Source organism: Rhinolophus ferrumequinum, chromosome 21 (genome assembly GCF_004115265.2).
Source record: "Rhinolophus ferrumequinum isolate MPI-CBG mRhiFer1 chromosome 21, mRhiFer1_v1.p, whole genome shotgun sequence".
Lineage (NCBI taxonomy): Eukaryota > Metazoa > Chordata > Mammalia > Chiroptera > Rhinolophidae > Rhinolophus > Rhinolophus ferrumequinum.
The window spans coordinates 677,013-701,366 of NC_046304.1; the positions used below are offsets into that span (position 1 = coordinate 677,013).

Genomic DNA, 24,354 nt, shown 5'->3' on the forward strand with positions numbered 1-24,354 from the left:
CTTTTAAGGGGCGGCCACAGTTGCTACAAATATGAGAAGGGACAGGGCAGGTGGGCCTCGGTTTCCCTGTCTGTCACGTGGGGACTCATTCTCCCCACCCTCAATCCCAGGCCCTACAATCCATCTTCCAAGCCTCAGCCCAGATGAATGCCCTCGACTTGGTGTGTCCCTGTCCTCTCACCAACCTCTATGGCTTCCTAGTGCCCTCAGGACAAAAGTCCCCGATTCTTAGCTTGACATTCAAGGACCTTCAAGAGCTCTCCCCCCTGCTGTTCCCCATCAAAGTCTTCACCATTCTGCGAACAGCCTGGGCCCTTTCCCATGACCCCACCACCAAGATGCTTCCCTGGGAGACCACGCGAATGACCTGCAATTCTGTGCCGTGTTGGGTTAGTTCTGTCCCCTGCACGGGGCTGGATGCTCCCTGGGGCGGGGCCGGGAGCTCACCTGTCTTGGAGCCAGGCCCAGAGAAGAGGCTGGTGAGCGGAATAATGGAGAGATGGGCTGGGTGACAAGGCTGGGGGCCAGGGTGGGACCCACCTGCTCCAGCTGTAGCTGCATGGTACACTGGGCCGCCACGTCCCCCAGTGTGAGCTCCACATACGGGTAGCTAGAGCTGGCCGTGGGCCGCTGGGTCCGCGTGGACTGGATCTCTTTCAGGGGGAACTTCACCATCAGCTCCTGGAGGGCGGGGGAGGGGAGCAGACAGGCGGGACAGGTGGGACAGGTGGGACAGCCTCACTCACCCTTACCCCTCCCCTGCAGACTAGATCAGTAGAATGCAGATACCCCAGTGTGAGTACCTGTTCCCCAGTGACTTGCTGTGTGATCCGGAGCAAGTCATCGCTTTACCTCTCTGGCCTCACTTATGAAACTGATTCAACGAATAATGATGCACATGTCTGCTCAGTGCTTGGGACCCAGGGGTGCTGGAGACGCCAGTGGTGCCCTGACCTTCACAGCAAAGCTGCCCCTTCACACCTACGCCTCGGTCTTAGCCCCAGGAGCAAACTCGGAGCACGTGCACGGAAAACCAGAGCAATGAGAGCTGATGCCAGACACTTAGCTCCATCCTCCCAGGCTAGGGGACATCTGAAGGGTGTGTTTCATGCTGTCTCCCAGGCTCCAGCTGGACTGAGCGCCAGTTGCCACAGCACCAGCTTGCTTGCCTTGCTGGGGAATACCTTTCCAAGGTGTGTGACACGTCCCTTCCTGGGCTCACTTCCTCACTCAGTGTTTCCTAGAATCACCTCTAAATAAACCACTGGCCCTAGGTAACTCATCTCAGAGTCCACTTCTGGAAGAAGAAGTAAAAACGGAGACAACAGGTCCTATTAGTTACGGAATCGTGCCCCCCCCCCGCCCTCCATATGTTGAAGCCCTAATCTCCCATATCAGAATGGGACTCTATTTGGAGAATAGGCGTTTAAAGAGGTGATTGAGTTAAAATGAGCCGGTAAACGTGGGCTTGAATGCAATCTGACTGGTGTCCTCATGAGAAGAGGACATTCGGACAGAGACACCGGAATGTGCATGCAGAGAACAGGCCACATGAGGACACAGGGAGGAGGCGGCCGTCTACCAGCCAAGGAGAGCGGCCTCAGAGCAAACCAACCCCCAGGCAGCGGGGTCTTGGACGTCCAGCCTCCAGAACTGTGAGAAATAAACTTCTGCCCCGAAGCCCCCGTCTGGTGCTGTGTTAGGGCAGCAGAGCTGACTAAGACACTGTGTGAGGACTTGGCACGTATTTTACCTCATGGGGGGGGGGGTTCTCTTATCCCCATGTTCCCGGTGAGGAAATGAGACTCAGAGAGGGGTGAAGACGCGCCCAGGGTCACACAGGTGTAAGTGGTAGAGCGAGGCTTCCCAGCTGGAGATCTCAGCCCCTCCGAGGGTGTGGCTCAGAGGAGAGGGGGCGAGAGGCAGTGCCAGGCTGAGGCCACTCACGTGGGTCTCAATGCTGAGGAAGTTGAGGCCATTCTGGTTGACGGCAAGGATGCAGGGGGCCAGCACAGCCACATTGCTGCAGCTCTGGATGAAGAAGAAGGAGGAGCCGAACATGGGGGCGGCGCTGAGGAGGCCTGGAGCGGGAGAGGGGTGGTCAGCGTGGGGGCTCCGCAGCGACATCCCTCAACCACACGGCCACCTGCTGCCCATGCCTGGGTCTCCCGCTGCCTCTTCAGCCTCCTGTCTCGGCACTTTCCTCTCCCCCCACTCCCAGCAATTCTCCCCAATTGCCAGCTCTCTCTGCCCAGGGCCACCCATAGCCCAGGTGGTGCCACGGGGAAAATTTTAGAAAGGTGTTCTCTTGAGGCAGCTCAGCTTGGCTAGCACCGAATGCCTTTGTACAAAGAAAACGGCGCCTCCATGCTCACCGTCCAGGATCCCCTCCTTAGAAGGCCCCCCATGACTATCTCTCCCAGCCTCGGACTCTTACCCAGAAACTGGGCACGGGCCTGGTGGGGGCTGAGCGCCTGTGTCTGCTGCCGGTGCTGGCTGACCAGGTTGAGCCAGGCCGAGCCGGCCATGGTGTGGTAGAGCAGGGCCGGGATGTACTCCTGGACCTCCCGCCTAGATGGGGGGAAAAACGGTCCTGAATGCTTGTCACCATCACCACAGGAGCTCTGCACAATGGCTCATTCAAGCCGCACTTCAATGCCCGTGTTGTGCCAAATGGACGCGATCTTCGCACCTCGCTGGAAGGCGTGAAGGTGGGTGTAAAGTGCCCATACAGTAGTCTGGCACACAATAGGTGCTGAATAACGGCATGCCGACACCACGCGGCTCCCTGTTTGAAGACAAGGGGCCTGAGGCTCGGAGAAGTTCACTGGCTAGTCCAAGTCACACAGTCACCAAGTGAGGGCTGAGCCTTGTAGCCCCTGCCCCCAAGGAGAAGCCCAGGCCAGAGCGTGAGCAGCACTCGGGGTGGGGGGCGAATACCGGGGCAGGCAGAGCCACCACCATCGCTGGTCAGAGCACGGGAGAGGAATGCTGCGACCCCTCTTGCCCCTCGAGGGGCCACCAGCCCCCCACCCCACTCCAGTCCCTTCTCTCTGACACATGTTGGCTAGCTCAGGGCAACTCCTCCTCCTCCTCTCAGGATAGCTAGAAAATACCAACAGCTCTAGTCTGTCCCAGCTGCCCTGGGCTGAGAATTGGGAAAGGATTGGGAGAAAATCAGGGAAGCACCCTTGCCCCAAGAGCTGCCCCTGTCCAGGCATATCTTTTCTTCTTTGCACTGCTGGGGTAAGAGCTTGGCATCTGGACCCGGCCCCCCCGATCTGCATCCTGGTCCCCCCACACACACCTATTAGCTGGCTAAGCTTCAGTGACCTATGTAACCTCTCAGGGCCTCAGTTGCCTCATCCGTATGAGGTTGAAAATAAAGTGCATTTGGGAAGATTAGCTGCCATGTTTCCCCAAAAATAAGACCATGCCAGACAGACCATCAGCTCTAATGTATCTTTTGGAGCAAAAATTAATACAAACCCCGGTATTATATTTATTATATTATATTATTGTATTATAAGACCCGGTCTTATATTACAGTAAAATAAGACCAGGTGTTGTATTAATTTTTGCTCCAAAAGACACGTTAGAGCTGATGGTCTGGCTGTTATTTTCGTGGAAATATGGTAAGACAATGCAAAAAGTAAGAGTGCCTTGCAAAAATTAAGAACTCAGTGATTATTTTTATCCAGGATTAGGATTATACCTTTATGTGCTTCCTGTGCTTTTTGCATAAAACTATAACATAAAAGAGCTTCACATATCGAGCCCTTACTGCATTACAAGCACTAGGACATACGGTGTACATACATTATCTTACTATTCATCACACCAGTGATTCTCAAAGTATGGCCGAGGGTCTGGGAGGTCAAAGCCACTTCCATAATGACACCGAGATGTTATTTGCTTTTTTCCCGCTTACTCCCACGAGTGGACAGTGGAGTTTGCCCAAGGCTGTTACAACAGACTGACTGCAGAAGCAGCTCAGAATCCAGCTCTCTTCTATTGAGCCAGACGGTAAAAAGACTTGTAAAATGTAAAACAGTGCCACTCTTCTCACTAAATTTTTTGGGAAACTACAGTTGTTTTTTTCATAAGTTATTTATATTAACATGTAATATTAATTTATATTATTTGTATTATAATTATTCCTTATATATTTTAAATTATTAGTTATTTCCATTAACTTGTAACATATTATCCTTAAATTAACTAACAAATCAATATTTTATGTTGTTTTTCAGTTTTTTGTTTGTTTGTTTGTTTTTAAGGAGGGCGCAGCTCCCAGCGTCCCATGCGGGGATTAAACCAGCACCTTTGGTGTTAACAGCACCATGCTCTAAACAGCTGAGCCAACCGGCCACCCGTTTCTTCGTTTTCATTTTGAATATGGTAAACATATATAGATATATATAGAGAGATATATTTATATATCTCTCTATATATTCATATATATAGTTATATAGCTATAACCCACATAAACAAAAGCTCTTTGGGGTTCTACTTTTAGAGAGTAAAAAGGTCCTGGACCAAGTCTGAGAAGGACTGTTTTATCACCCCTTTGGGAACATCAGTTTAAAGGCTGCGGAGCACCCAGGATTAATTTAAGGAACCCCCTGTTGTTGGACAAGGGTTGCTGCTGTAGGTGACAGCCGGTGAACGTTTCTGTGGCCAAATCTTTGTGCATGGCCATGTATATTTCCTGGACCACAGGGTGTGTGTGTCCCGAAAGCCTTCGAATCATTAAATTTGCTCTGAGCTCTGAGCACCAAATGGAAGCAACCTGTTATGGGAGGAGGCGGGTCCGGGCTCACATGGGGAGTTGGAGGACTTCAGGCCCATGGCCACACAGCCCCTTTCCAGTCTGCCTGCTGGCGCAAGAGGGCCACATGGGGGCCCAGGGAGGCCAGCCTGGGGAGCGCGGGGGTGGGGGAAGGGCTACCAGGTGGGCAGGTGCTCACAGGCTGGGCAGGTAGAAGTGGTCCTTGACCCGGTGCTGCAGGGAAGCCAGCTTGGACACTTGCTGCAGCTCCTGCTCGCTGGGTCGGCTGGCCGGCACGCTGCTGAAGAGGCCCTTCAGATAGTCGGGCAGGGCCTGTAGGAGAGCACTCCGCTGAGGGGCACGCACGCACGCTCGCACGCTCGCACGCACGCACTCGGGCATCCAATCACAGGGCTGTGCAGACACATTCTAATGGTTCCAATCTCATTCGCTTCTGGGGGTGGGGGGCGTGTCCCTTTCCTGGGTTTTGGGGAAAGATGACAGGCATGGAGGGTGAGCTGTGAGGGCTGTGGCCTTGAAGCCCACGTGGCAGTCTCCACAGTGACCTGGGAAGCGTGTGGGCATCCACACTGCAGTGTGTGGGAGTGTCTGCTGGGCTGGGGTTACTGAAAGCTGAACATGCTCGAGTCACTAAAACAGACCCATGCGCTGCACCCCCAGAATCTGATTCACTCGATGTGGGGCAGGACTTGAGGATTTGCATTTTAACAAGTTCCCAAGGGATGCTGCTGGCCTCCAGGCCACACCTTGACCAACACTGTTCGGGACTGCTCTGGGTAGTTGGCAACAGCGACCCCACGTGGCCACAAAAGCCCAGTGACCGTATTTTGTACTCGGAATTGCGGAAGCTTTGGCAGCCGTTCCACAAAAACACGCATGCTCTGTCCAAGCACTTCCACAAATGTTAGCACAGGAGGGGAGAACCAGATTTTGTAAATTCCAGGATCCTGACTTAGAGGACCAAGTATCAAAGGGGAATAACACAAAGATAAAAATAACAATGCCAGCCAAAGCCTGCGCAGGCCTTTGAGCAAGAACCAGGCCAAGCGCTTGGAGAAGGAGAAAGTCAGGAGGAAAGGTGAAGTCAGAGGGATCCTCGTGGAAGAGGTGCTGTGTGAGGCAGCCTTGCTGGGTAGGCTTAGAAAAGCAGAGACGCAGGAAGAGCAGGCCAGGCGGAGTGACGGCGCCTGCAAAACCCTGAGAATTGGGCAGTGAGGGTGAGGTCATTTGACTGCTCTGAGAAGACCACACATGGGAGTAGAGGCACCAGGGCTAGAAACACCAGCAGGACCCACTCAAAGCATGAAGGCCCCAAACGCCAAGGCGTTTGACCATGGAGTCTGGTCTCACAGGCCTGGGGGAGCCTGGACGTTTCCAGAGCATCAGAGTGGCCCGTATGTGCTGACCTGGTTGTAGTGCATGGTCACGTATAGCTCATTCTCAAACTTGAGTGGCTGATCCCAGAGCACGCGCCGGAACCAGAGCATGTAGCCGCCGTCCACCTGCTCCATCTCTGAGGCCACATCCAGGATGTAAGCGCTGCGGCTGAGCGGGCACACGTGCTGGCCTGCAGAGAGCCAGGGCAGCTGGGTGGGGGCATTCATGGGCACATGGGTGCCGTGCAAGGCACACGTGCAGACCCCAACCTGCCACCCAGGCGAGGCATCACCTCGGGCAAGGTCCCCTCCCTACTTTGGGACACAATGTCCTTAGTAAAGGAGAGCATGTTATGCAACAGGGTGCCCTGTGTTTGTGGACCGTTGATGCCCGGAGATGGGAATACCTCCAATTCAAAGCTACAGCCCCCCGAGGTCTAGGAAAGTGTCTCGGGTTAGGCTCAGAGAAAGCCTCGTCCCTTTCCAGAGGAGGCTGCAGACAAGAAGCACAGCGGGTCTCAGGTCATGAGACCAGGGGCTGCCTGTCTGCAGAGCTCCTTTAAGAGAGACCCCTGCCGGGCTCCTGGACGCGTGGGGGTGGGAGGACTGGGGTCTGCCCCTGAGTGGGTCTGAGCCTGTAGGAGAAGCTTACGTTTCTCTTCCCCACACTGTCATTTCTGCTCCCTGTCCCACATCTTCAGTAAAATTTTACCAAAGAGACAGGGTGTGCCATGATTATAAAGTCCAGACTCTTGAGCCCCGACTGCCTGGGTTCAAATCCCAACTATGTGACCTTGGGTAAGTCCCTTAACCTCCGTGGCAGGCTGAATAATGACCCTGCCCCGAAGACGTCCATATTTTAATCCCTGGAACCTGTGAATATGTTACCTTCATGGCAAAAGGGATTTTGCAAATGTGATTAAGGTAAGGACCTTGGGATGGGGAAATTATCCTGCGTCACCCAAGTGGACCCGCTGTAATCTCAAGGATCCTTATAAGGAGGAGGTGGGAGGATGAGCGAGAGAGAAAGAGACATATGAAGATGCTACACTGCTGGCTTTGAAGATGGAGGGAGGGCCGGGAGCCAAGGAATGCGGGCAGCCTCTACAAGCTGGAAAAGGCAAGAAAACAGTTTCTCCCCTAGAACCCCCAGAAGGAACCAGCTCAGATGACACTCTGATTTCAGGACTTCTGACCTTCAGAATAAGATAATAAATGAGTGTTGTTTTAAGCCCCTAAGTATGTGGTGATTTGTTACAGCAGCAATAGGAAACTACTATAGCCTCTGTGGGCCTCGGTTTCCCCATCTGTAAATGGGGATGACAACAGTTTTCATTTCATAGGGTTATTGTGGGAATTTAAAAAGCTGATAGAATTAAATGCTTTGAACTATGCCTGGGATATAGTATCTGCTCCATAAATGTCAGTTATTAGGAACGTTTTGTTACCGCCTTCCCCTCCCCCACATGTTTGGCCTGACTTGGGGCAAGCAGGGCTGAGGACAGACACAGGCATGGTTCAGCAACGTAGAGGCAGTAGGGAGAGCTCGTTGAAGTAGATGGAGCCGACCCACTGGTGGCAGGCCAGACCATGGTCTAGAGTGGGTGGACAGTAGCTGGAAGGGCTTTGGGCCACATGAAAAGGGCCTGGTGAGACCGAGGGTGGGGGCTGTATGGCCAACATTAAGGCGTAAGTGGCAGGAAAAATGCTTGCACTTGTGGGTTCTAGGAGTGGGGACCCATGAAAGGAAACCTGCCCATTGAGCAAGCCCTGAGGGCAGAGGAAGGAATCAGAGAGGGCCCTGCCCGCCATGAACCCCCATGGAGCAGATGAGGACAAAGGGCAGAAGGGATGCTCAGGGCACAGAGAGGTCCTTCCACATGGGGGTTCAGGGGGTCCAGGGAGGACGTGGCATGTGACCTGGACCCTACAGGCCAGGGTGGCAGGCATGAGCCCAGCATGCTCGGTCTTCCTGGATACTCACCTTGGTTGGTGACAACAAAGATGACGTACTCATGGAAGGCCTCAGGGCGTGTCAGAGCCATCTCAGCACAGATCTCCTCCACCACGTCCAGGGCCACCTGGGGGAGGTAAGAGTCAGGCTGTGCCAGCCAGGCTGACCTGTGTCCTTCCAGCTGCCCAGGCCGTAGGAGGCCAAGTGCAGCATTGCTCAGGCCCTTTGCATAGTGGCGACGGTCCTCTAAGGTCTCTGAGATTCAGCTTCACTGAGGAGGAGCACAGCTTTTGGAGTCTGACAGGCTGGTCCCTTATCTGTAGTATGATCCTGAGCTGGAGGTTCCACCTCTCCAAGGCTCAGTCTGCTCTTCTGAGAACTAAGTCCTGCCTTGTGGGGCTGTGCAAGAGCCTGGGAGGGGCTCAGTACCCTTGGGAACCCACTCCGAAGACTGGGGTGTCCCTGCCCCTCCAACGGCTGCCTGCTAGAGACATTCCCTCACTTACAGTACACGTTTTGATTTTGAGATGGCGTTCGAGGCCTCCGGGGAGAAGAAAGAGCTGCCTCTTGGAACTGCGGCCCGCCTGGGACAAGGAAGGGTAAGAAGATGGAGAGGCTGCGTCCTGGGATCTGGACCGGCCACTGTCCACACCAGGGGCACCCCCAGCCCAGAGGTTCTGGGCAGGCACACGCAGCGACACTTGTGCACCTGGGCCTGACAGGGCCCATCTGCATGTATCTGAGCACACGACAGGTCACTGGGCAGGGCTCACGTTCTCTCGCTCATCCTGACCCCCGCCCGCTGTACACGCACCAACATGGCCCGAAGCTCCATGCTGCTAGGGAGCTCCAGACGACCACCGAAGCGCAGGGTTTTCTGCAGGTTCTGCTCACAGGCCTTGGCAATCCCTACAGACACAGGAGTAAGGGCTTGCTCAGGTTAAGCAGGAAGAGCAAGGGGCTCCCCGTGCCACCAGCCACCAGCCTGCTGGGTTCCCCCCACAACCTGTGGGACGGGCTTTTACTCTCTGATTGGATAGTTGAGTAAACAGTTCAGAGAGGAGCAGTGATTTGCCCAAGTTCAAGGGCTGGAGTATAGGAGCTGATTTTGAACGCACGCACATCCCACGTGGTTAAGGCCTTTTGTCTAGACCACAGTCCCCTGGGCTACCTATGAGACCTGGAAATAGCTGTCACCTTGAGCTGTTGACTAGGGAGCTTGCCCCCGACAGGCTGTGACAGGTGATGCAGCTACGCCCCTGCCGGCTGGGACCCCCTTGCCAACCACCCTCTCTCACCCAGAGTCCCAGTGCAGAAGACCCCACCCACTGTCTGCCTCTCCATTTCTCTGGGTAAGCAGTGCTCTCACCCTGCTCAGGGGAGGGGTCCGATCCAGAGTAGCAGGACTCTGGGAGCCCTTCCCCAGAGCTGGGCCTATTCACCTCTGAGCCTGGGAGTGTTTGGTAATCGAATCAGAAAGGAGGATTCAGAGGCAGAGACAGGGAGCACCCTATCTCTTTCATGGCTGCTGTGGTGACCACAGGGGCCCTGGCCTCCTTCTTCCGGGGACCCAGGAGTTGCCATGGAAATAGACTGGAGGTGAGGCTGAGGAATGACCCTTTTTATCCATACTCCAAGGGGGGAAAGGCTGAGACCCTGCAGGCAGCCTTGGGCCCACCCCCACCTGGACCCACTCAAGACCCTTGCCAAACGCCAGAGGAGCAAGACCTCCCCCCAGGACTCCAGGCTTTGCCACCTCCTTCTCTTCTTCTTACAGATGCCACACTTTTCCACCTCCAAGCCTTTGCTTCCACCACTCAGTCCACCTACAAACCCCTCCCATGTGCTCTACCAGAGTACTGCCTCCTCTGGGAAGCTTTCCCTGATATGCCACCCTCCCATTAGATCAGCAAACCCCTTGCATCAGCCCCTGTGGGACCTCCACAAGTGTCTGGGGAGTGAATTAATTTTAGTAAACACTGCCTGGGCACCTGTAGAGGGCCAGGCCCTCTGGGTTTCCTCTCCTGCTGGCAGCCCAGCCCGTCCCCATGCAGACAGGCCCTCAGCCCTGGGTTCCCACTTGCTGGTCCCTCACCATGGAAGGGCAGGCCTCGGGTCCGACTCACATCTTGGAGGAAGCGAATGAGGTGTGGCTGGAGGACCTCAGAGCAGCTGTGGTAGGCAGCTACAATGTACAGCAGCCTCCAGCCTCGCTGGCAGCTGTCCCTGCGAGGACACACACATAGGGCCACATCACTAGAGAGCCATGCTAGGAGTCTCCTGGGATAGCGCTGGAGGTCTCTCGTTCTCAGGCAGCTCCTGTGTTCTGAGGACATGCCTCCCTGCCTGGTGAGAGCAGGGAGGGTGGCCCCAAAGTGCTGCAGAAGGTATGTTCTGCTTGGGAAGCCAGGGTGGGAGGCAAGGAAGGAGGGGATGAGGCCCCGACATGCACAAAGAAACAAGCCTTCCCTGGCTAGAATCTCTCTGGAGAGGCTTCTGGGTGAAGGTCCTTGAAGCAAGGCAAGGGGAACCTGCTGGGGCTGTGCAAAGGTAAAGGCAGGTGAGGCCTAGGGTGGGGATGGGGGCCGGAGGACGGGCTGAGTGGTTCTAAAATTCCCAGGGGGGTGGAGAGCAAGAGGAGGAAGTGGAGGAGCTGGGGACAGGACAGTGGGCCCAGTGGTAACAAGAGCAGCGCACACTTGGGGCACCTGCTGTGTGCTGCTCCTGCGTGAGACACAGCAGTTCACCTTTACACTGCCCTGGTGTGAGAATTTCACTTGTGGGGACCTAGTGTCTGGGACAGCGCTTGGGAAACCACCCACCCTTCCCTAGATCTGTGAGGTGTGGAGAGCGGCAGAATGTGACCCAGGTCTAGCCAATCACAGCTCTGTATCCTCCAGCCATTGTAGTTGGTTCAGGGATGGGCATGTGACCAAGTCAGGCCAATAAGACTGGATTTGGGAATTTTTGCTGCAAATATTGGTCAATCTTGCTTTCCCTGGGATTGCTGAGCTGGGAAATGTGTCCCCAGAGCAACCATTTTGCCAATCGATGGAAGGTGTCGCGTGGGAATATCAACACAGAGGAAAGCAAGGCCGGGATACAGAGAAAGCCTGCTTCCTGGTGACACCTGGATCTAGCGATGCCTAAAGTCATGTGCTGGACTTTCCAGTTAGCGAAACCCTCTTTTGCTTAAACCAGCTTGAATTGGGTTTCGTCACTTGCCACCAAGTGGACTCATATATTACCACGGCCATTTTACAGATAAGGAAACTGAAGCCCTGAGAGCAGGATTGCTCAGACCAAGCAATTCCAAACACATGTGCTCTATTGACTGAGGAAGAGGACTGAGGAAAGAATCCGGAAGTGGGAGGCTCGACTGCCCCTCCTAGACATGGACACGGCGGGGGAAGCGACAGAAGTAAAGGCCCAGCTCACTCACTGCTTGGTGCTGGTGTTATCTGTGATCTGCTTCACAACTTGGCAGTAACACTCGTCCCGCATGACCTCATGGTCCCCACACAGCTGTAGGAGGGCAGGCCAGGTCACACGCCACATACCAGGCACATAAGAACAGAGTGGGCACTTGGAGACAGGCCTGATGGCCTGTCCCCAATCCCTTCCCACCAGTGGGATGCACTCCTCTTTGGGCCATGCAAGAAACTGCCCACCCCAAAGTCCTGCCACTCTGCCTGGCAGAGGGGAAAGTGAGCCACAGGGCAGGGAAGAGAGCATCTGGCAGCCAGCTGGACTGACCTTCAAGAGGGTGCAAAGCACGTCCAGCTCACTCTGGCCCTTCAGGGGGGCGTCGCCCATGAACCGCATCACAGCTGTGGGGAACACCACTCAGGCCACCAGACCCCCAGCTGCCCACCCACCTCAGGGGACCCCAGCATCAGGCCCCTCCCTGAGAGGGTGGTCAGGGCAGCTGGGGGCTTTTCTCCTCTTAAAGGGCCCAAGTCTGAGTTAGGGGAGGGGAAGTACGTGAGGACCAGAGGAGTGGTGATGAGCAGGGGTCACACACTGCTAGATCCCCCCTGGCCCAGGGCCCTGGGCACAGTCCCACCCCCCACACCTAGGAACATGTCAGTGGCCATCTTGTTGAGGCTGCTGTCGCTGAGTTCGATGAGTGATTCCTGGAGTGGGGTCTGTGAAGGGAGGGGGGCGCTGTGTCATGATGGGGGAGGGACAAGTCAGAAGAGAGGAGGGCCACACGGTATGTCCTGTCTCATGACAGGAGGATCCAATTCATGAGAAGGGCACCAGGTAGACACTACAGACAGATACCACCCCTGGGAAGACTCAGGCCCTCAGGGTGTGAGAGCTGGGGTTCCTCTGGGAACAAGGCTGTTTGCTCCAGGGGCCTGGGAGAAGGCTCCTGCATCACCATTTTACAGATGGGGAAACTGAGGTCCAGGGCTGCACACCTTGGTGAAGCAAAGCATGTCCTCCAAGGTTCTGGACTCCCGGCCCTCCTTGGATTTCAGCCTGAGGCCATCCCTGCAAAAGGAAGTGGACACTGCTGACCAGTCTTGCCTCCCAGCCTGTGGCTACATCCTTTTCCCACACAGGAATATTCTTGATCCAATGTCAGTCCACCAGGCTGGAAGGCTCCCAGGAGCTGAGGCTGTAGGTGGGCCTCACACTTGGATGATTTCTCAGCCCTCCACCAGAAGTGGGGCCTTCCCACTTGGACAGCTCCAAGAAGTCCCAGAAGGACCCTCCTCATGGTCGGGATGAGGGGTGGGGCCACCACTCACTGGGGTCTCCTCCGAGGGTCTCGGAAATACTTCTGGGCAAACTCCAGCATTGTGTAAGGTGGGAGAGCCAGGCCATCCTCTCCACGGTCAGCTGAGCCAGTCCTGACTGGGGGACCCTGCAGGGGGGCAGGAACTGGGAGGGCCTGTCCACCACACCCGCCGCCACACCCCGCACCCACTACGAAAGCCGACAAGGCATCCCGCGGCTGACCCTGCCCCCTGTTCCAGGTTGCCCCTCCCCCCACCCCCCGTAGACCCACCCCGGTGCAGTTGGCCTTGCCCCTCGGCTCAGTCACACCCTCCACACGCCCAGCTGATCCCGCCCCTGCCCCACGAGGCCACGCCCCATTTCCGCGGCGTGGTCGAGCGGACCTTGGCCCTCACTACCACTTAGTGTTGGCTCACTCCACCCCTTGCTCTCACCACTTCACGCGCCCGCCCCGCCCACTCACTTGGCCACACCCCATCCCAGGGCTAGTCCTGCCCTATCGATCTGGTTACAACCCTTCCGCGGACTCCACTCTTTTCTACCCTATTTGGCCCCATGTCCTACCATCTCTGGGCACATCCCACGGGTCACACGTCTGGCCAGCCCTGCCAGCTTCGCCCTCTCCCAGAACCGGCCACAACCTAGGCTAACCTTGCTCTCATCCATGTCCACAACCAGGCTGACCTGACCCCCTTGTTGTCTTCGCCCCACTGGCCTCGCCCCACCAGTCTCACCTCCCTCCTGCGGCCCACTTCCCGTGCAGCTGCGGTGGAGGCCACGGCGGCGGCCACGGCAGCGGCGCGACCCCTGCCCGGCTCGGCGGGCAGCTGCAGGAAGTCGGGGGCAGCCGCGGGCTGCACCAGTTCGGAAGGGAAGCGTCCCACGCGCCCGTGGATGGTCCCGAACCTCCAGCCTAGAGGGCGGGGAAGGGGTCTGAGGCAAAAAGGAGTGTCTCCTCTTGGAACTAAGGGGCCTTCTAGGGATCGAGTTAGTAGCTTGGCCCCTCCTGCCTGGGAGCCTATTTACAGATGAGGAAACTGGAGGCTCTGGAAGGCAACGCATTCCCTCAGTGGGAGGTGGAGCAGCACGTGTGGCACAGAGAGACTCGCTACAAACATGGCAACACTAATGCCCACAGAGACCCCTCAGCCAGTTATGTGGGCAGAGGGCTGGGCTGGACGGCCACCAGGACTCACTAGCAGACCCAGCCAGGGCAGACCCCTTTGGGGCACTGGGAAACCCCCATCATGCATCTGCTGTGTGAGTGCATGAAACCAGGGTGAGCTATTTGGGGTTTCCAGGTTTTGGAGCACTGGAGTCTGGACGCAGGACCCCTGGGTACCCACCGAAGTCTGGGCCTCTCGGTCGCAGCTCCTCCAGGTACACGACCTTCTTGCGGACGACACAGCCGGCGCTGTAGCCTGTGGCCCAGGCTTCTGTCAGCCCCCGCCAGGGAGGCCCCCTCGCCCAGCCTCCCCCTCCCAAGGCAGCTGACCCATCCGAGGTGGCTCCAAGCGCTGCAGGTGGATGATGTCGCCCTTGTGGAAGGCCAGCAGGGAGGGGTCCTCAGGCAGGAAATTCCTCACGGCAACCACGTAGTCAGAGTCCTGCGACAGCCGGCCAGGGTGAGGGGTCACAGGCCCATCCCCCTCCTCCCAGGGGCCACTCCCCTGCTCCTCACATCCACGGCATTCCTCCCCAGCCATCAGGGAACCTTTTCTAGGTGAAGGAGGGTGGGGCATTCCAGGCAGAAGGGACGGCTTTGCAGAGGGCGAGAGGCCTGAGTCTGAGGAACGCACGTGCATGTCTCACCCTCCACCCCTTCCCAAAGCTGCCCCATTGAGGCCAGCTGCTGAGCCTGAGGCAGAGATGACCTGCTCTTAGCCTGGGGGATGCCCAGTCTGGAGGGAAGGTGGGGGGTGGACAGTGCCATTGCAGTGAGCAGTGCTGGGCAGTACAGTCACTGCAGGAGGGTGAGGGATGCAATTGCTGTGCGACTCAGAGCAGCTGAGGTTGTAAGAAAACGTTTTTGAAGGAGTAGGCAAGAGGCGAAAGGGCGTCACAGGTGGAAGGCACAGCCTGTGCAAAGGCCTGAAGGCCTACGAAAGTCGACGGACACAGCTACTGCCCCCCCGCCCCCTCCCCACATACACATGGGTACTTCCCAGGCAGGCGTGGCTGGTATGTATCTGGGGTGGGAGATGCCTGTTTTTAGGCCCCGACCGCTGGCGGGGGGCCATCTGACCTTCTTCAGCTCCAGGATGAAGTCGTCCACCAGCGTCTTGACCTGATGAGCTCGGGCTGAGAAGAGGATGACCTTCTCGCTGGCTAAGTTGAATTCCAACATGTTCTGGGAGGGGATGGTCACAAACAGGATGTCTGCAAAGCTGGAGGATGGGATGGTGGCATGAGGACAGGACCCCGTGACCAGAGAGACACCCTCTACCCCACCCATCCTGCTCCTTCTGCCCCTGCCCTGTCCCATTCCTGAAGCCCAGCCACACTCAGCTCCATTACACCAGCCCCCACGCAAGGGCCCAGGAACTTCCCCGGCATGTCCTTCCCTGGTCCCAACGTGGCTCCAGCTCATTGCCTACCACCAACCTTCCAGTCCTCCCCACCCTCTGCCATTTATCATCTATCTACCTATCATCTATCTATCATCTATCTATCTATTTGCCCCTTGAGCCAATCTCCCAGGTTTTGCCCACACACATCTATCTTTCTTTCATTGACCAAATTCTCTCCATCTTTCCAAGCAAGGAGCTTTCCCCCACCCAGTGAGCCAGGCTCTGCCCCTGTCCTGTGAGATAGACAAACGGGGCTGATGCCAGCCAGGGGCCAGAGGAGTCAGTAAGGTCTCATGCTACAGCTCCCTGTCCCTTCTGGGCTGGGCTGTTGGCCACACTGTCGCCCCACTGCAGAGCGCTCCGGGAGGGCAGGGCTGGGTTGTGGTCTGCGAGGCGGGCCGGCAGAACGCGTTCCTGGCTCCTCCACTTCCGGGTTGTGTGTCCTGAGACGAGCACCCTCTCCCTGAACCCGTTTCCCCAGCTCTAAAACGGGCTGGACCAAACAGCTTGGCACAAAGCCTGGCACATTGTAAGTGCTCAGTAATTGGCGGTGGAAAGTCAGTGAGGAAATGCTGATGCCAGTCTGTGCCCCAATGTCCAGATAGCGCCATTCTCGCCCACCTCCCAGTCACCTGTAGGTGCGCAGGACCCGCAGCTGCCCGCCAGCCTCCCTGCTGCCCCTGTCCATCCGCAAGAGTTTGATGCCCGTGTGAGACACGGCTAGGATCTGCACGCCAGTGCCCACGCTGCCCTGCGGTGGGGATAAGGGCATGTGAGGGTCCTCTCGCCCCATCCCTAAAGCCCCTAGGTGGGAGGGGGGCAGCAGGGGCTCAGACCGTGGCGGGGAAGAGGCGGGAGAAGTAGACCTCCCAGCTGTCACGCGCAGTGCTGACCACAGCCCGCTTCACACTCTCCGTCACCAAGGGCCGCTGTGTGTCCAGCTGGTTCTGGGCTAAGGGGAAACCAGGTGGGGTCAGGGCCCTCTCCTCCCTCCCCTGCTGGCCCACATTGCAGGGAGGGAGGCTGACACTCAGCAAGAAGGTACGGGGCCATTGTATTCTCAGTGTCCAGACTGGGAAATGATATCCAGACACAGATGGGATGGCTGGGACCACCCAGCCTGTTAGGCAGAGCTAACCTCGAACTTGTCACCTGGCCATGGGAGAGACCAGCAGCAAGCAGAGCAAGGAGGTGTCTGGGAGGCAAGGAGGACTAGGCCTATCCCTTCCCTTCCCTCCCACTGTGGTACCAAATAGGGCTTTCATCTTGAGCCTCTCATCCTCAGAGATGCGCAGGCAGGCCTTGGAGAGGGTGTCATGCAGGATCTGTGGGAATAAGTCGTGATGCAGGCAGCCCGTGGGACTTCCCCCACAGAGAGCCCAGGCTGGGCTGCTGCAGGACCAGTGGGGATGTGTGTGGGGGGTTCCATATACGCAGCAGTGGGGTCATCTCGGTAAACAGATCCCACTTACAAGGACCCTCTCCTTTCTCCTCACCTCCGCAAGCCAGAGCACCCATCCCAGGTTGGTTTCCTAATCTATGCAGTGGGACCTGGATTTGCCCTCTGGGCCCTGTCTGGCTCATACAAACTGTGAGTCTGGTTAGATGGGACCGTGGGCTTCTTGACCCTGTCTCTGGGGTGGGGGATGCAGGAGAACAGCTTCCCATCCTTAACATGGTCAAGGACCCAACTCCAAGAAGCAGAAGCAGAATCTGCAGACTGCCAGTGTTTGTGCCCACTACCCCGCCGAGTACACACGGAGGCAGAGAGGGAAGACAGGACTTTACCTGCCGGAACAGGAGGTCTAGTTGTACAGGGTGGCTGTAGCTGTCTTTAGGGTAGAACACCTATGGGGGGCGGGGCTTCCATGAGGACCCTGAAGGCTCCCTCACCTTGCTTCACACCCTGCCCCACCCCGCTCTACACGAGCCGCTGGTCCCCTAGCTCAGCTCTGCTCAGACCCAGTTCTCCTGGCCCCACCCCTCTGATCCGATCCGGGTAGGTCACCCCGGCCCCATTCAGCCCCGCCCCTGGTTTCAGGCACCTCTTTGCGCAGGAAGATCCGCCAGGGGGCGTCCTGGTAGCCGTAGAAGTTAGGGTTGAGGAGGCGGTGTAGCCGCGTCTGCACCGGTTCCTCCGCAGGTTCCAGCGACCTGGAAGGCTGCGCTGGGGAGCGCAGCGAGTCGGAGGGGCATGAGTCAGGGGAGGCAGGGTCGGTCGAGGAGGTGACTGGAGCGACCCCATATTGGGGCAGGGGCTGGGGCAGACTGGTCTCCCACCCACATCCTTGGCTGCAGACACATCTGATCCTGTGCGCCACGAACGCTTATACAGCCCGACCCTTCTTCATACGACACATACAGAGAGCACCTAGTGGATGCGGGCTAATTCTGGGGGCAGGGGATGCCACGGTAAACAGACAAGGCACCTGCCTTGAGTTCAAAGTTTCCTGGCAGGTGTGGGTGGAACAGATTATTCGAAAGTGCCAAAGCTCAGCGCTAGGAGCTATGGGGTGGAAATAAAACTGGATGATTTAGACAGAGTCTAGGGTGGGGGCTGGTTTGTAAGGGTCCTTCAGTCTGGGCGGTCTGGCAGACCTCTCTGAGGAGGTGACACTTGAGACCTGACTGGTAAGAAGGGGCCAGGCATGCAAAGATCAGGAGTGGGCTTGGTGTGTTCCAGGAACCCTGAGGAACAGTGTGCCGAGGGGACAAGGGGAGGAGACAAGATTGGGGAGGCGGGCCGGCCATGCAGGGTCTCGTGGGCGACAGTGAGGAGTATGGCCTGTACCCAGTAGGGGCCATTGGAGCGTTTTTGCCAGGGACATAATGGGGGCTTATTTATGTCGCTTCAAATGACTGTGGCTGCCATGAGGCAAAGGACATAGAGATTAGAGCTCCGATTGGGATGTCAGGAGGCCTAGATTTAGATCTCTGGCCTGACACTTTTGAGCTGTGTGATCTTGAGTAAGTCATTTAACCTCTCTGTGCCTGTTTCCCATCTGTAACATCTACAGGTACAAATGGTACTGTGTCAAAAGGTTTCAGAGTCCAGGGTGGGCCTGACCGGAAGTCAGGTACTTAAGTGCTGATGTAATTACACAATGTGTACACAGCAGCTTCACACAGGCTCAGGGCACGGACACACAGACCGAGACTCATCTGTGCTCACAGACACTTACTCATACCCTGGGTCGCCTGCTCTCTTGCCCCGCCCTCCCTCTCTCCTGGCCCCTCACCTGGAGTGGGCCCTGTGGATGGCCTCGGTGCGCTGGTCACTGGCTTCACCAGGGCCACGGCCTCTCTGGGTACCTGTCCCCACCCCAAAGAGAGTGCTCAGGGGGTAACAAGTGGGCCCCGTGGAGGGGGGCAGCAGCAGGGCCATGGCTTCTAAGGCTCCCCTGGAGGCCCCACTTTGTCTGCCCTTCTACCTGGGCCTTACCTGGGTCCCGGGTGCTGCTACCGCCTGGCTCATCTGCCCCTTCAGGATCAGCAGGGCCTCCTCGTGGGGGTCCGGCCGCTTCACAAACACCCTCCCGCCGTCCTTCCTGGTGGGTTGGACACTGAGTCTCCTCTTCCCAGCCACAAATTCCTACAACAGGGAACCTCTTCCTCCGCCCCCCCATCATAAATGAGAACCCAGAGAGGATCAGAGACTGGCCTGAGGTCACACAGCACAACCTAGAGAGCAGCCTGGGCTCCCATCTGCCTCGGGGACCATCTGCATAAACAGACTCACTCCCTAAATGTCGCTGAGCACTGAGACCTGGTGAGGAGGCCACCTGTCTGGAGGACCGGTGAGGGGGCAGAGCTGACCTGAGGGCCTCAGACCGTCCTCCGCCCGGTGGCTGCTGGTACTGCCTCACGATGTTCTTGATCTGCTGCGTGGGCTGTGGGAAGTGCTCCGAGTTGAGGGTCGAGTACCGGACCAGCTCTGGGGACGGCGAAGCTGTGGGCAAGGGGTGAGAGTGGGGGACAGGGTGAGGCCACGCTCCCAGTCCTGTGCTGGGAAGCCCCCCTCAGCTGGGACACGACACTCACTGGTTTCTGGAGAAGCCCGGTCCTGAGCTAGAATGGGGGCAGCCACGGGCTTGGTGGGAGGCCGTGGGGCCTTGGCCACAGGGGCTGGGGTCAAGGGTTTCGGTGTGGAGCGCAGGAGCACGGGCTTGGCCGGGGGTCCAGTGCCTACCAACTTCGGCCGTGCCTCTGGTACTAGGGGTTTCTGTGGAGAGCAGAGTGTGAGGTGGGTTTCTTGGGACACAGCAGCTTGCCTTCAGGGACCCTGTGTCTGCCCAGGATGGGCTGTAGGGTCGTGGCTCAGAGAGGTGCAATGATGCTTTGGAGCAGCACAGCACTCACCTGGGCGGGCCAGGCTCACCTCTGGGGGCAAGGGCCTTGGGGTGGGGCTCAGGGGATGATGCTGGAGCGCCATGGCCTGCAGGGTCATCTCCCTGGCCTGGGGAGAGGTGGTGGTGGTGAGCAGGCAGGCCCATGCTCGTGGGACGCCCCGTAGCCTGTCTGGCACTTACCAGAAGCACAGCCTGTTTGTGGATGAAGGCTTGCTGCAGAGCCAACGTGGAGGCATCCAGACCTGGGACTAAGGAAAGCCGGGTCAGAGGACGTGCATCCCAAGGTGCAGAAGCTGAGGGTAACAGGACTTCCCTACCACGGCCCTCCCAGTCATCTCACCCCCGCCATGCTCATAGCTGCCTCCATTCTGCACGTGAAGGAGCCCAAACAACCAGCGGCAGCCCCGGCCTTGCCCAACCTTGAAACCAACCTGGGGGCAGGCACTGACTCGGCTTTGGCTCTGGAGGTCTCCTGGGGGTGTCTTCGGTACCGCCTCCACCAGGCTGGCCCCCCCCTTTCATGCGGTAGGCAATGGCTGTTGGCTTCTCCAGGTCCTGGGGGCAGCAGTGGCTCGAGTGACCTCCTCAATGCTGTCCTCCCGAGGTTCCAAGGCAACGGGCACCTGACACCAGCCACCTCCTCCATCCAGGGGCGTCCCACCCGCCAAGTGGCTGCTGTACGCCCAGCCTCTGTCCCCGTGCATTCCATTTGGTCCTCCTACAATCGTGCGAGCTTCCAACTCACCCCCTCCATTCACAGAGGAGTAAACTGAGGCTCAGAGAGGGGCTGTGCCCTGCTCAGGGCTGCTTATCGTGCCCTGGAGGGTCTCGTGGGAGTTCCCAGAGTGAGCAAGGGTGCCTTGCTGGCTCCCACAGGAGGTGGGCCTGTAGCTGTGGCTCCTTCTAGAGGCAGCTAGTTGCATCTCTAGCTGCAAGGATACCCTCATCCTCTGCCCCGTCCCCAGCCGACACCCAGGAGTCACACCACCCGATGGCTCTGGTATGTATGTGTTGTACCTGCGGTCTGCAAACGCCCCAGCCATCCTTACCGCATCCCCGTAGGACAACACAGGGTCAAAGAGGCTGTCCAGGTAGCAGTCCAGTCCCTTGTGTGGTGCAGTGGGCTCCCCAAGGCTGTCCGAGTCTGGCAGTGGGGGAACACACAAAAGTCAACTTCTGTTCTCCTGCTGCCACCTCCCATAGCCCCCAAGCTCCCTCCCCACCAGAGACAGCGGCCACTGCTGTTTGACCTTGGTGGGTCGCTGTCCCTCTCTGGGCCTCAGTCTCCCCATTTGTACTGTCCTCATTGTGGCTGCAGTACCCATCAGAGTTAGCTGCTTTGGGCACGTGCCCGTGCGGCTGGGGCCTCGTGGGTGCATCGTCGTCCGAGTCCCAGCTGTTCCCAAACACCCTGTGGGGGAGGGCAACATGGAGCAGCTGACTCCCGAAGAGACCAAGAGATGCACGGCCCTCCCAAACCACTTCCCCATTTCCTCTGTACCCTGGAATTGGGTGACTCTCTCCCTTTAGAGGAAGAACCTTTTGGTGAGCCCCACCTCCTTGAGACTTAAGTTCAAAACTCAGCCTCTCCCAGCAGCTGGGAGAGGGAGCCTCGTGCTGGGAAGGCCATCTGTGTGAGGGGCCCAGGTAGCCACCTACGCTCTTGGGCCTCCCCTGCTGGCCATGGGTCCTTCTGCACCCACAACGAAGTAGGACTTCTGTCGTGGGAAGTCCCTGAGCAGCTCTAGGTCTGACACCAGGTCCAGCACGTAGTCGTGGCCTGCCAGCTCTGCCCACTGGACCCCATTCTTCATGGCAACTGTCCAGCCTCGCCAGCCTTCTGCCAGTCCCCTGGGGACAGCATGTGAAGAGACAGAAATGAGGGACGGAGCCAAGAGGAACTGCCTAGGAAGACCTCTGGGGTGAGCCAGACCCCAACATGACCAGAGTGGACCCCATGGGGCCCTTCGAGGGATCTGGCCTCTTCCCCTCCTTCCCTCCTTCCCATGGGCACAGGGGCGTGCTGGGCAGGGCATTCCAGGAGCCAACCTGTGCCTCAGAATGTCTCCAGCCACCTCTTCCCCCGTGCTCCAGGAGTGCACCGGGCAGGAGAACTGGTCACCTGGGACGACAGCAGGTGCTGGGCTCAGTGTGGGGCATCTGCCGACAGCCCAGTTCTGCGGCTTCCCCACCCGCTTCCTGCACCGAGGCCTGCCCTTCTCGTCCAGGACCCTGGGTCTGCATCTTCTCCCCCGGTCCCCGTCCCCAATCCAGGTCCAGCCCCACAGCCACACGAAGCCCTCTTTCCAGGGCCATATCCAGCAGGTCCTTCTCCAGCTCTAGAACCAGCTCTGGCTTCTCCTGACCCCAGGGCATGCTGGGGCTTGCTGACTCCAGCTGCCCCTCCATGAGGGAGGGAGGGAGAAGAGGCAGTGCACAGTGGGGGAGGGTGGCTCACCATTGAAGCAGCCCACGTCCAGCGCCATGCCAGCCCTCTCCTGGGTTGCTATCCACTCGAGGTGGGTTGGAGGGAAGGTGCGGGCAGCCCCAGGGCCCTGCTGTTGGGCTCGGCTCATGGCCTGCATGAGGCGATGTTGACACACGGCCTGGAAGCCATTCCGCCCGTAATCAGACACAAACCTAATAGGTAGGAGTTGGAGCCAGGATGAAGAGGCTAGCTCAGGGTGGGGAAAGATTCGGAGGCTAGTTTAAGGGAGGCCCAGGCCAGCCCAGAGCTTTAAGGTAAGGCTGAAAAAGCCCCAGAGTTCTGAGGCTAGGCTACAAAAGATCTCAGACGAGCCTAGAGTTCCAGGGCTAAACTGAAAGGGTCCCAAGCTAGCCTAGAAGTATTTCAAGGCAGCGTGAAGCATGAAGCTCCCAGGATAGGCCAAAGAGGTTCCAGGCTGACCCACCTAAGCTTGTTGGAGCAAAACGTCATTGGCAGAGTGGGGTCTGCGACACGGTGTGAATACGAGCCTGGACTCTGGAGGACTGCCCTCCATTCTTTTACCAGGCAACCTGAGTGCTTGTCTGCCCTCTCTGAGCCTGCCACCAAGTTCTCACCTATACAAGAGATGGCTGTGAGGGTTCAGTGTGAGGGTTCAGAGGGTTCAGTAAGAGATGGCACTCTTATTATTTTCATTTTAGATTGAGGAAACTGAGGCTCAGCAAGGTTAAGTAACTTGCCCAAGGTCACACAGCTCCAATGGGGTTGAGCTGGGACTTGAACACAGACTGTTAGAGTCTACACTCCTAACCACTCTGCTATACCCCCATGATGTCAATGCCTCAATTCCAAATTCCCCACACGCTGCTCTTGCCTCCTGCTGAGTTCTGGAAGTCCTTTATCCAGTCTCACCCGACTCCTAGGCCCCGCAGTGAGTCCAGTGGAAACAGAGAGCAGCCCCTGGCTGACCTCTGTGCCTGAGCTTCCGCTCAGAGACCTCACTCCTGGCCTGACCTTTCGCATGGCACCCTGGGCCTGGGCCTGTGCCAGTGTCACCGTCCTCACCCCAGTCCCACCCGGTTCCACTCACTTGAGCAGGTACTTGTTGAGGCGCGAGGAAGGTGCAAAGCCGCTGAGGCAGGCGGCCAGCAAGAGCCAGCCCCGCTCGGCGTTGTGGGCGCTGGGGTTGCGCCACACCTGGTTGGCCAGTTGTGCCAGAATCTCATCCCGCAGTTCAGGCACTGCCAGCCCTTTGTGCACAACGTAGTTCCCGAAGACATTCTCCTGGGTACCATGCAGGTGGGGGTCACCCATGAAACGCAGGATCTGGGCCACAAACACTCTCCTGAGCCTCTCGAAAAGTGGTTCCTGCCAGGTCCCCACCCTCAATGTGTCCTTCCCATGTGTCCCCCTGCCCATAAAGAAGTCCCCTACATTACAATATAATAGCCATATCCAATGTCAAACGAACAGCAGTTCACCCAACCATGAGAAAAGTCAAGATCCAACATCCATGCTTTTTCTCTTGTGCTCATGAACCTTCCATAGCTCCCATGCAGCCTCAGCCCTGCTCTGCACCCCTGGCTTCCAGCCTGCTCCGCACCTCCTGCTCCATTCTGGCCCCAGAGGAGGCACATTCCTTGGCTCCCTAGGGCTCTTGGGATGAAATCTGAGCTCCCAGTCTGTCAATCAAGGACTCGTGCCCCCTCTCGCCTTTGCTCTCTTGATTCTCTGTTCTAACCACATCAATTTCCTCTTCTCTCTGTGCCTTGCCTTGGCTGGGAGATTCTGACACCTCCTTCTACCCTAGTTCAAATGCCCCCTCCTCCAGGAAGCCCTCTGGAACCCTGCCCAGGGCTGGATTAGCAGCCTCTGTGCCCTGCTCTGTCCATGCTGCTGCTCACTAGTCAGGCATGCTCTGCTTTTCTTAGGAAGTTCTGGAGGGAAGGACCTGGGTCTATTCTTGGTGTCCATGGAAACCCAGAGAGGGAGCCTCACTGCCAGGGAGCAGGCTGGGAGAAGAAAAACCCCTAATCCCCAGATTCCAGCCCAGAAAAAAGGCCAGACCCCCACCCCGACCCCCAACGGAAGTCTCTCCTCCAAGGAAGAGGTCTGGGC

General features: G+C 57.5%; 1 protein-coding gene across 1 annotated transcript in view; it reads right to left on the reverse strand.

Annotated features, from left to right (window-relative positions):
• The window catches only part of MYO15A (myosin XVA), a 51,501-nt gene that overhangs the window by 2,629 nt on the left and 24,518 nt on the right, over window positions 1-24,354 (reverse strand). The window contains exons 29-64 of the mRNA XM_033089247.1: window positions 23,327-23,562; window positions 22,249-22,430; window positions 21,840-21,912; window positions 21,450-21,641; window positions 21,041-21,201; window positions 20,840-20,934; window positions 20,240-20,345; window positions 19,971-20,038; window positions 19,820-19,897; window positions 19,483-19,663; window positions 19,258-19,390; window positions 18,884-18,989; window positions 18,681-18,753; window positions 17,487-17,608; window positions 17,230-17,289; window positions 16,691-16,766; window positions 16,278-16,393; window positions 16,074-16,192; window positions 15,117-15,258; window positions 14,367-14,478; window positions 14,218-14,292; window positions 13,606-13,784; window positions 12,883-12,998; window positions 12,550-12,622; window positions 12,198-12,270; window positions 11,879-11,952; window positions 11,565-11,647; window positions 10,218-10,348; window positions 8,937-9,031; window positions 8,629-8,706; window positions 8,153-8,249; window positions 6,199-6,359; window positions 4,971-5,104; window positions 2,438-2,571; window positions 1,948-2,081; window positions 541-681 (exon numbers count right to left, since the gene is read on the reverse strand). Coding sequence (XP_032945138.1) covers window positions 541-681; window positions 1,948-2,081; window positions 2,438-2,571; window positions 4,971-5,104; window positions 6,199-6,359; window positions 8,153-8,249; window positions 8,629-8,706; window positions 8,937-9,031; window positions 10,218-10,348; window positions 11,565-11,647; window positions 11,879-11,952; window positions 12,198-12,270; window positions 12,550-12,622; window positions 12,883-12,998; window positions 13,606-13,784; window positions 14,218-14,292; window positions 14,367-14,478; window positions 15,117-15,258; window positions 16,074-16,192; window positions 16,278-16,393; window positions 16,691-16,766; window positions 17,230-17,289; window positions 17,487-17,608; window positions 18,681-18,753; window positions 18,884-18,989; window positions 19,258-19,390; window positions 19,483-19,663; window positions 19,820-19,897; window positions 19,971-20,038; window positions 20,240-20,345; window positions 20,840-20,934; window positions 21,041-21,201; window positions 21,450-21,641; window positions 21,840-21,912; window positions 22,249-22,430; window positions 23,327-23,562 — 4,209 coding nt within the window. The remainder of the gene's footprint in view (window positions 1-540; window positions 682-1,947; window positions 2,082-2,437; window positions 2,572-4,970; window positions 5,105-6,198; window positions 6,360-8,152; window positions 8,250-8,628; window positions 8,707-8,936; window positions 9,032-10,217; window positions 10,349-11,564; window positions 11,648-11,878; window positions 11,953-12,197; window positions 12,271-12,549; window positions 12,623-12,882; window positions 12,999-13,605; window positions 13,785-14,217; window positions 14,293-14,366; window positions 14,479-15,116; window positions 15,259-16,073; window positions 16,193-16,277; window positions 16,394-16,690; window positions 16,767-17,229; window positions 17,290-17,486; window positions 17,609-18,680; window positions 18,754-18,883; window positions 18,990-19,257; window positions 19,391-19,482; window positions 19,664-19,819; window positions 19,898-19,970; window positions 20,039-20,239; window positions 20,346-20,839; window positions 20,935-21,040; window positions 21,202-21,449; window positions 21,642-21,839; window positions 21,913-22,248; window positions 22,431-23,326; window positions 23,563-24,354) is intronic.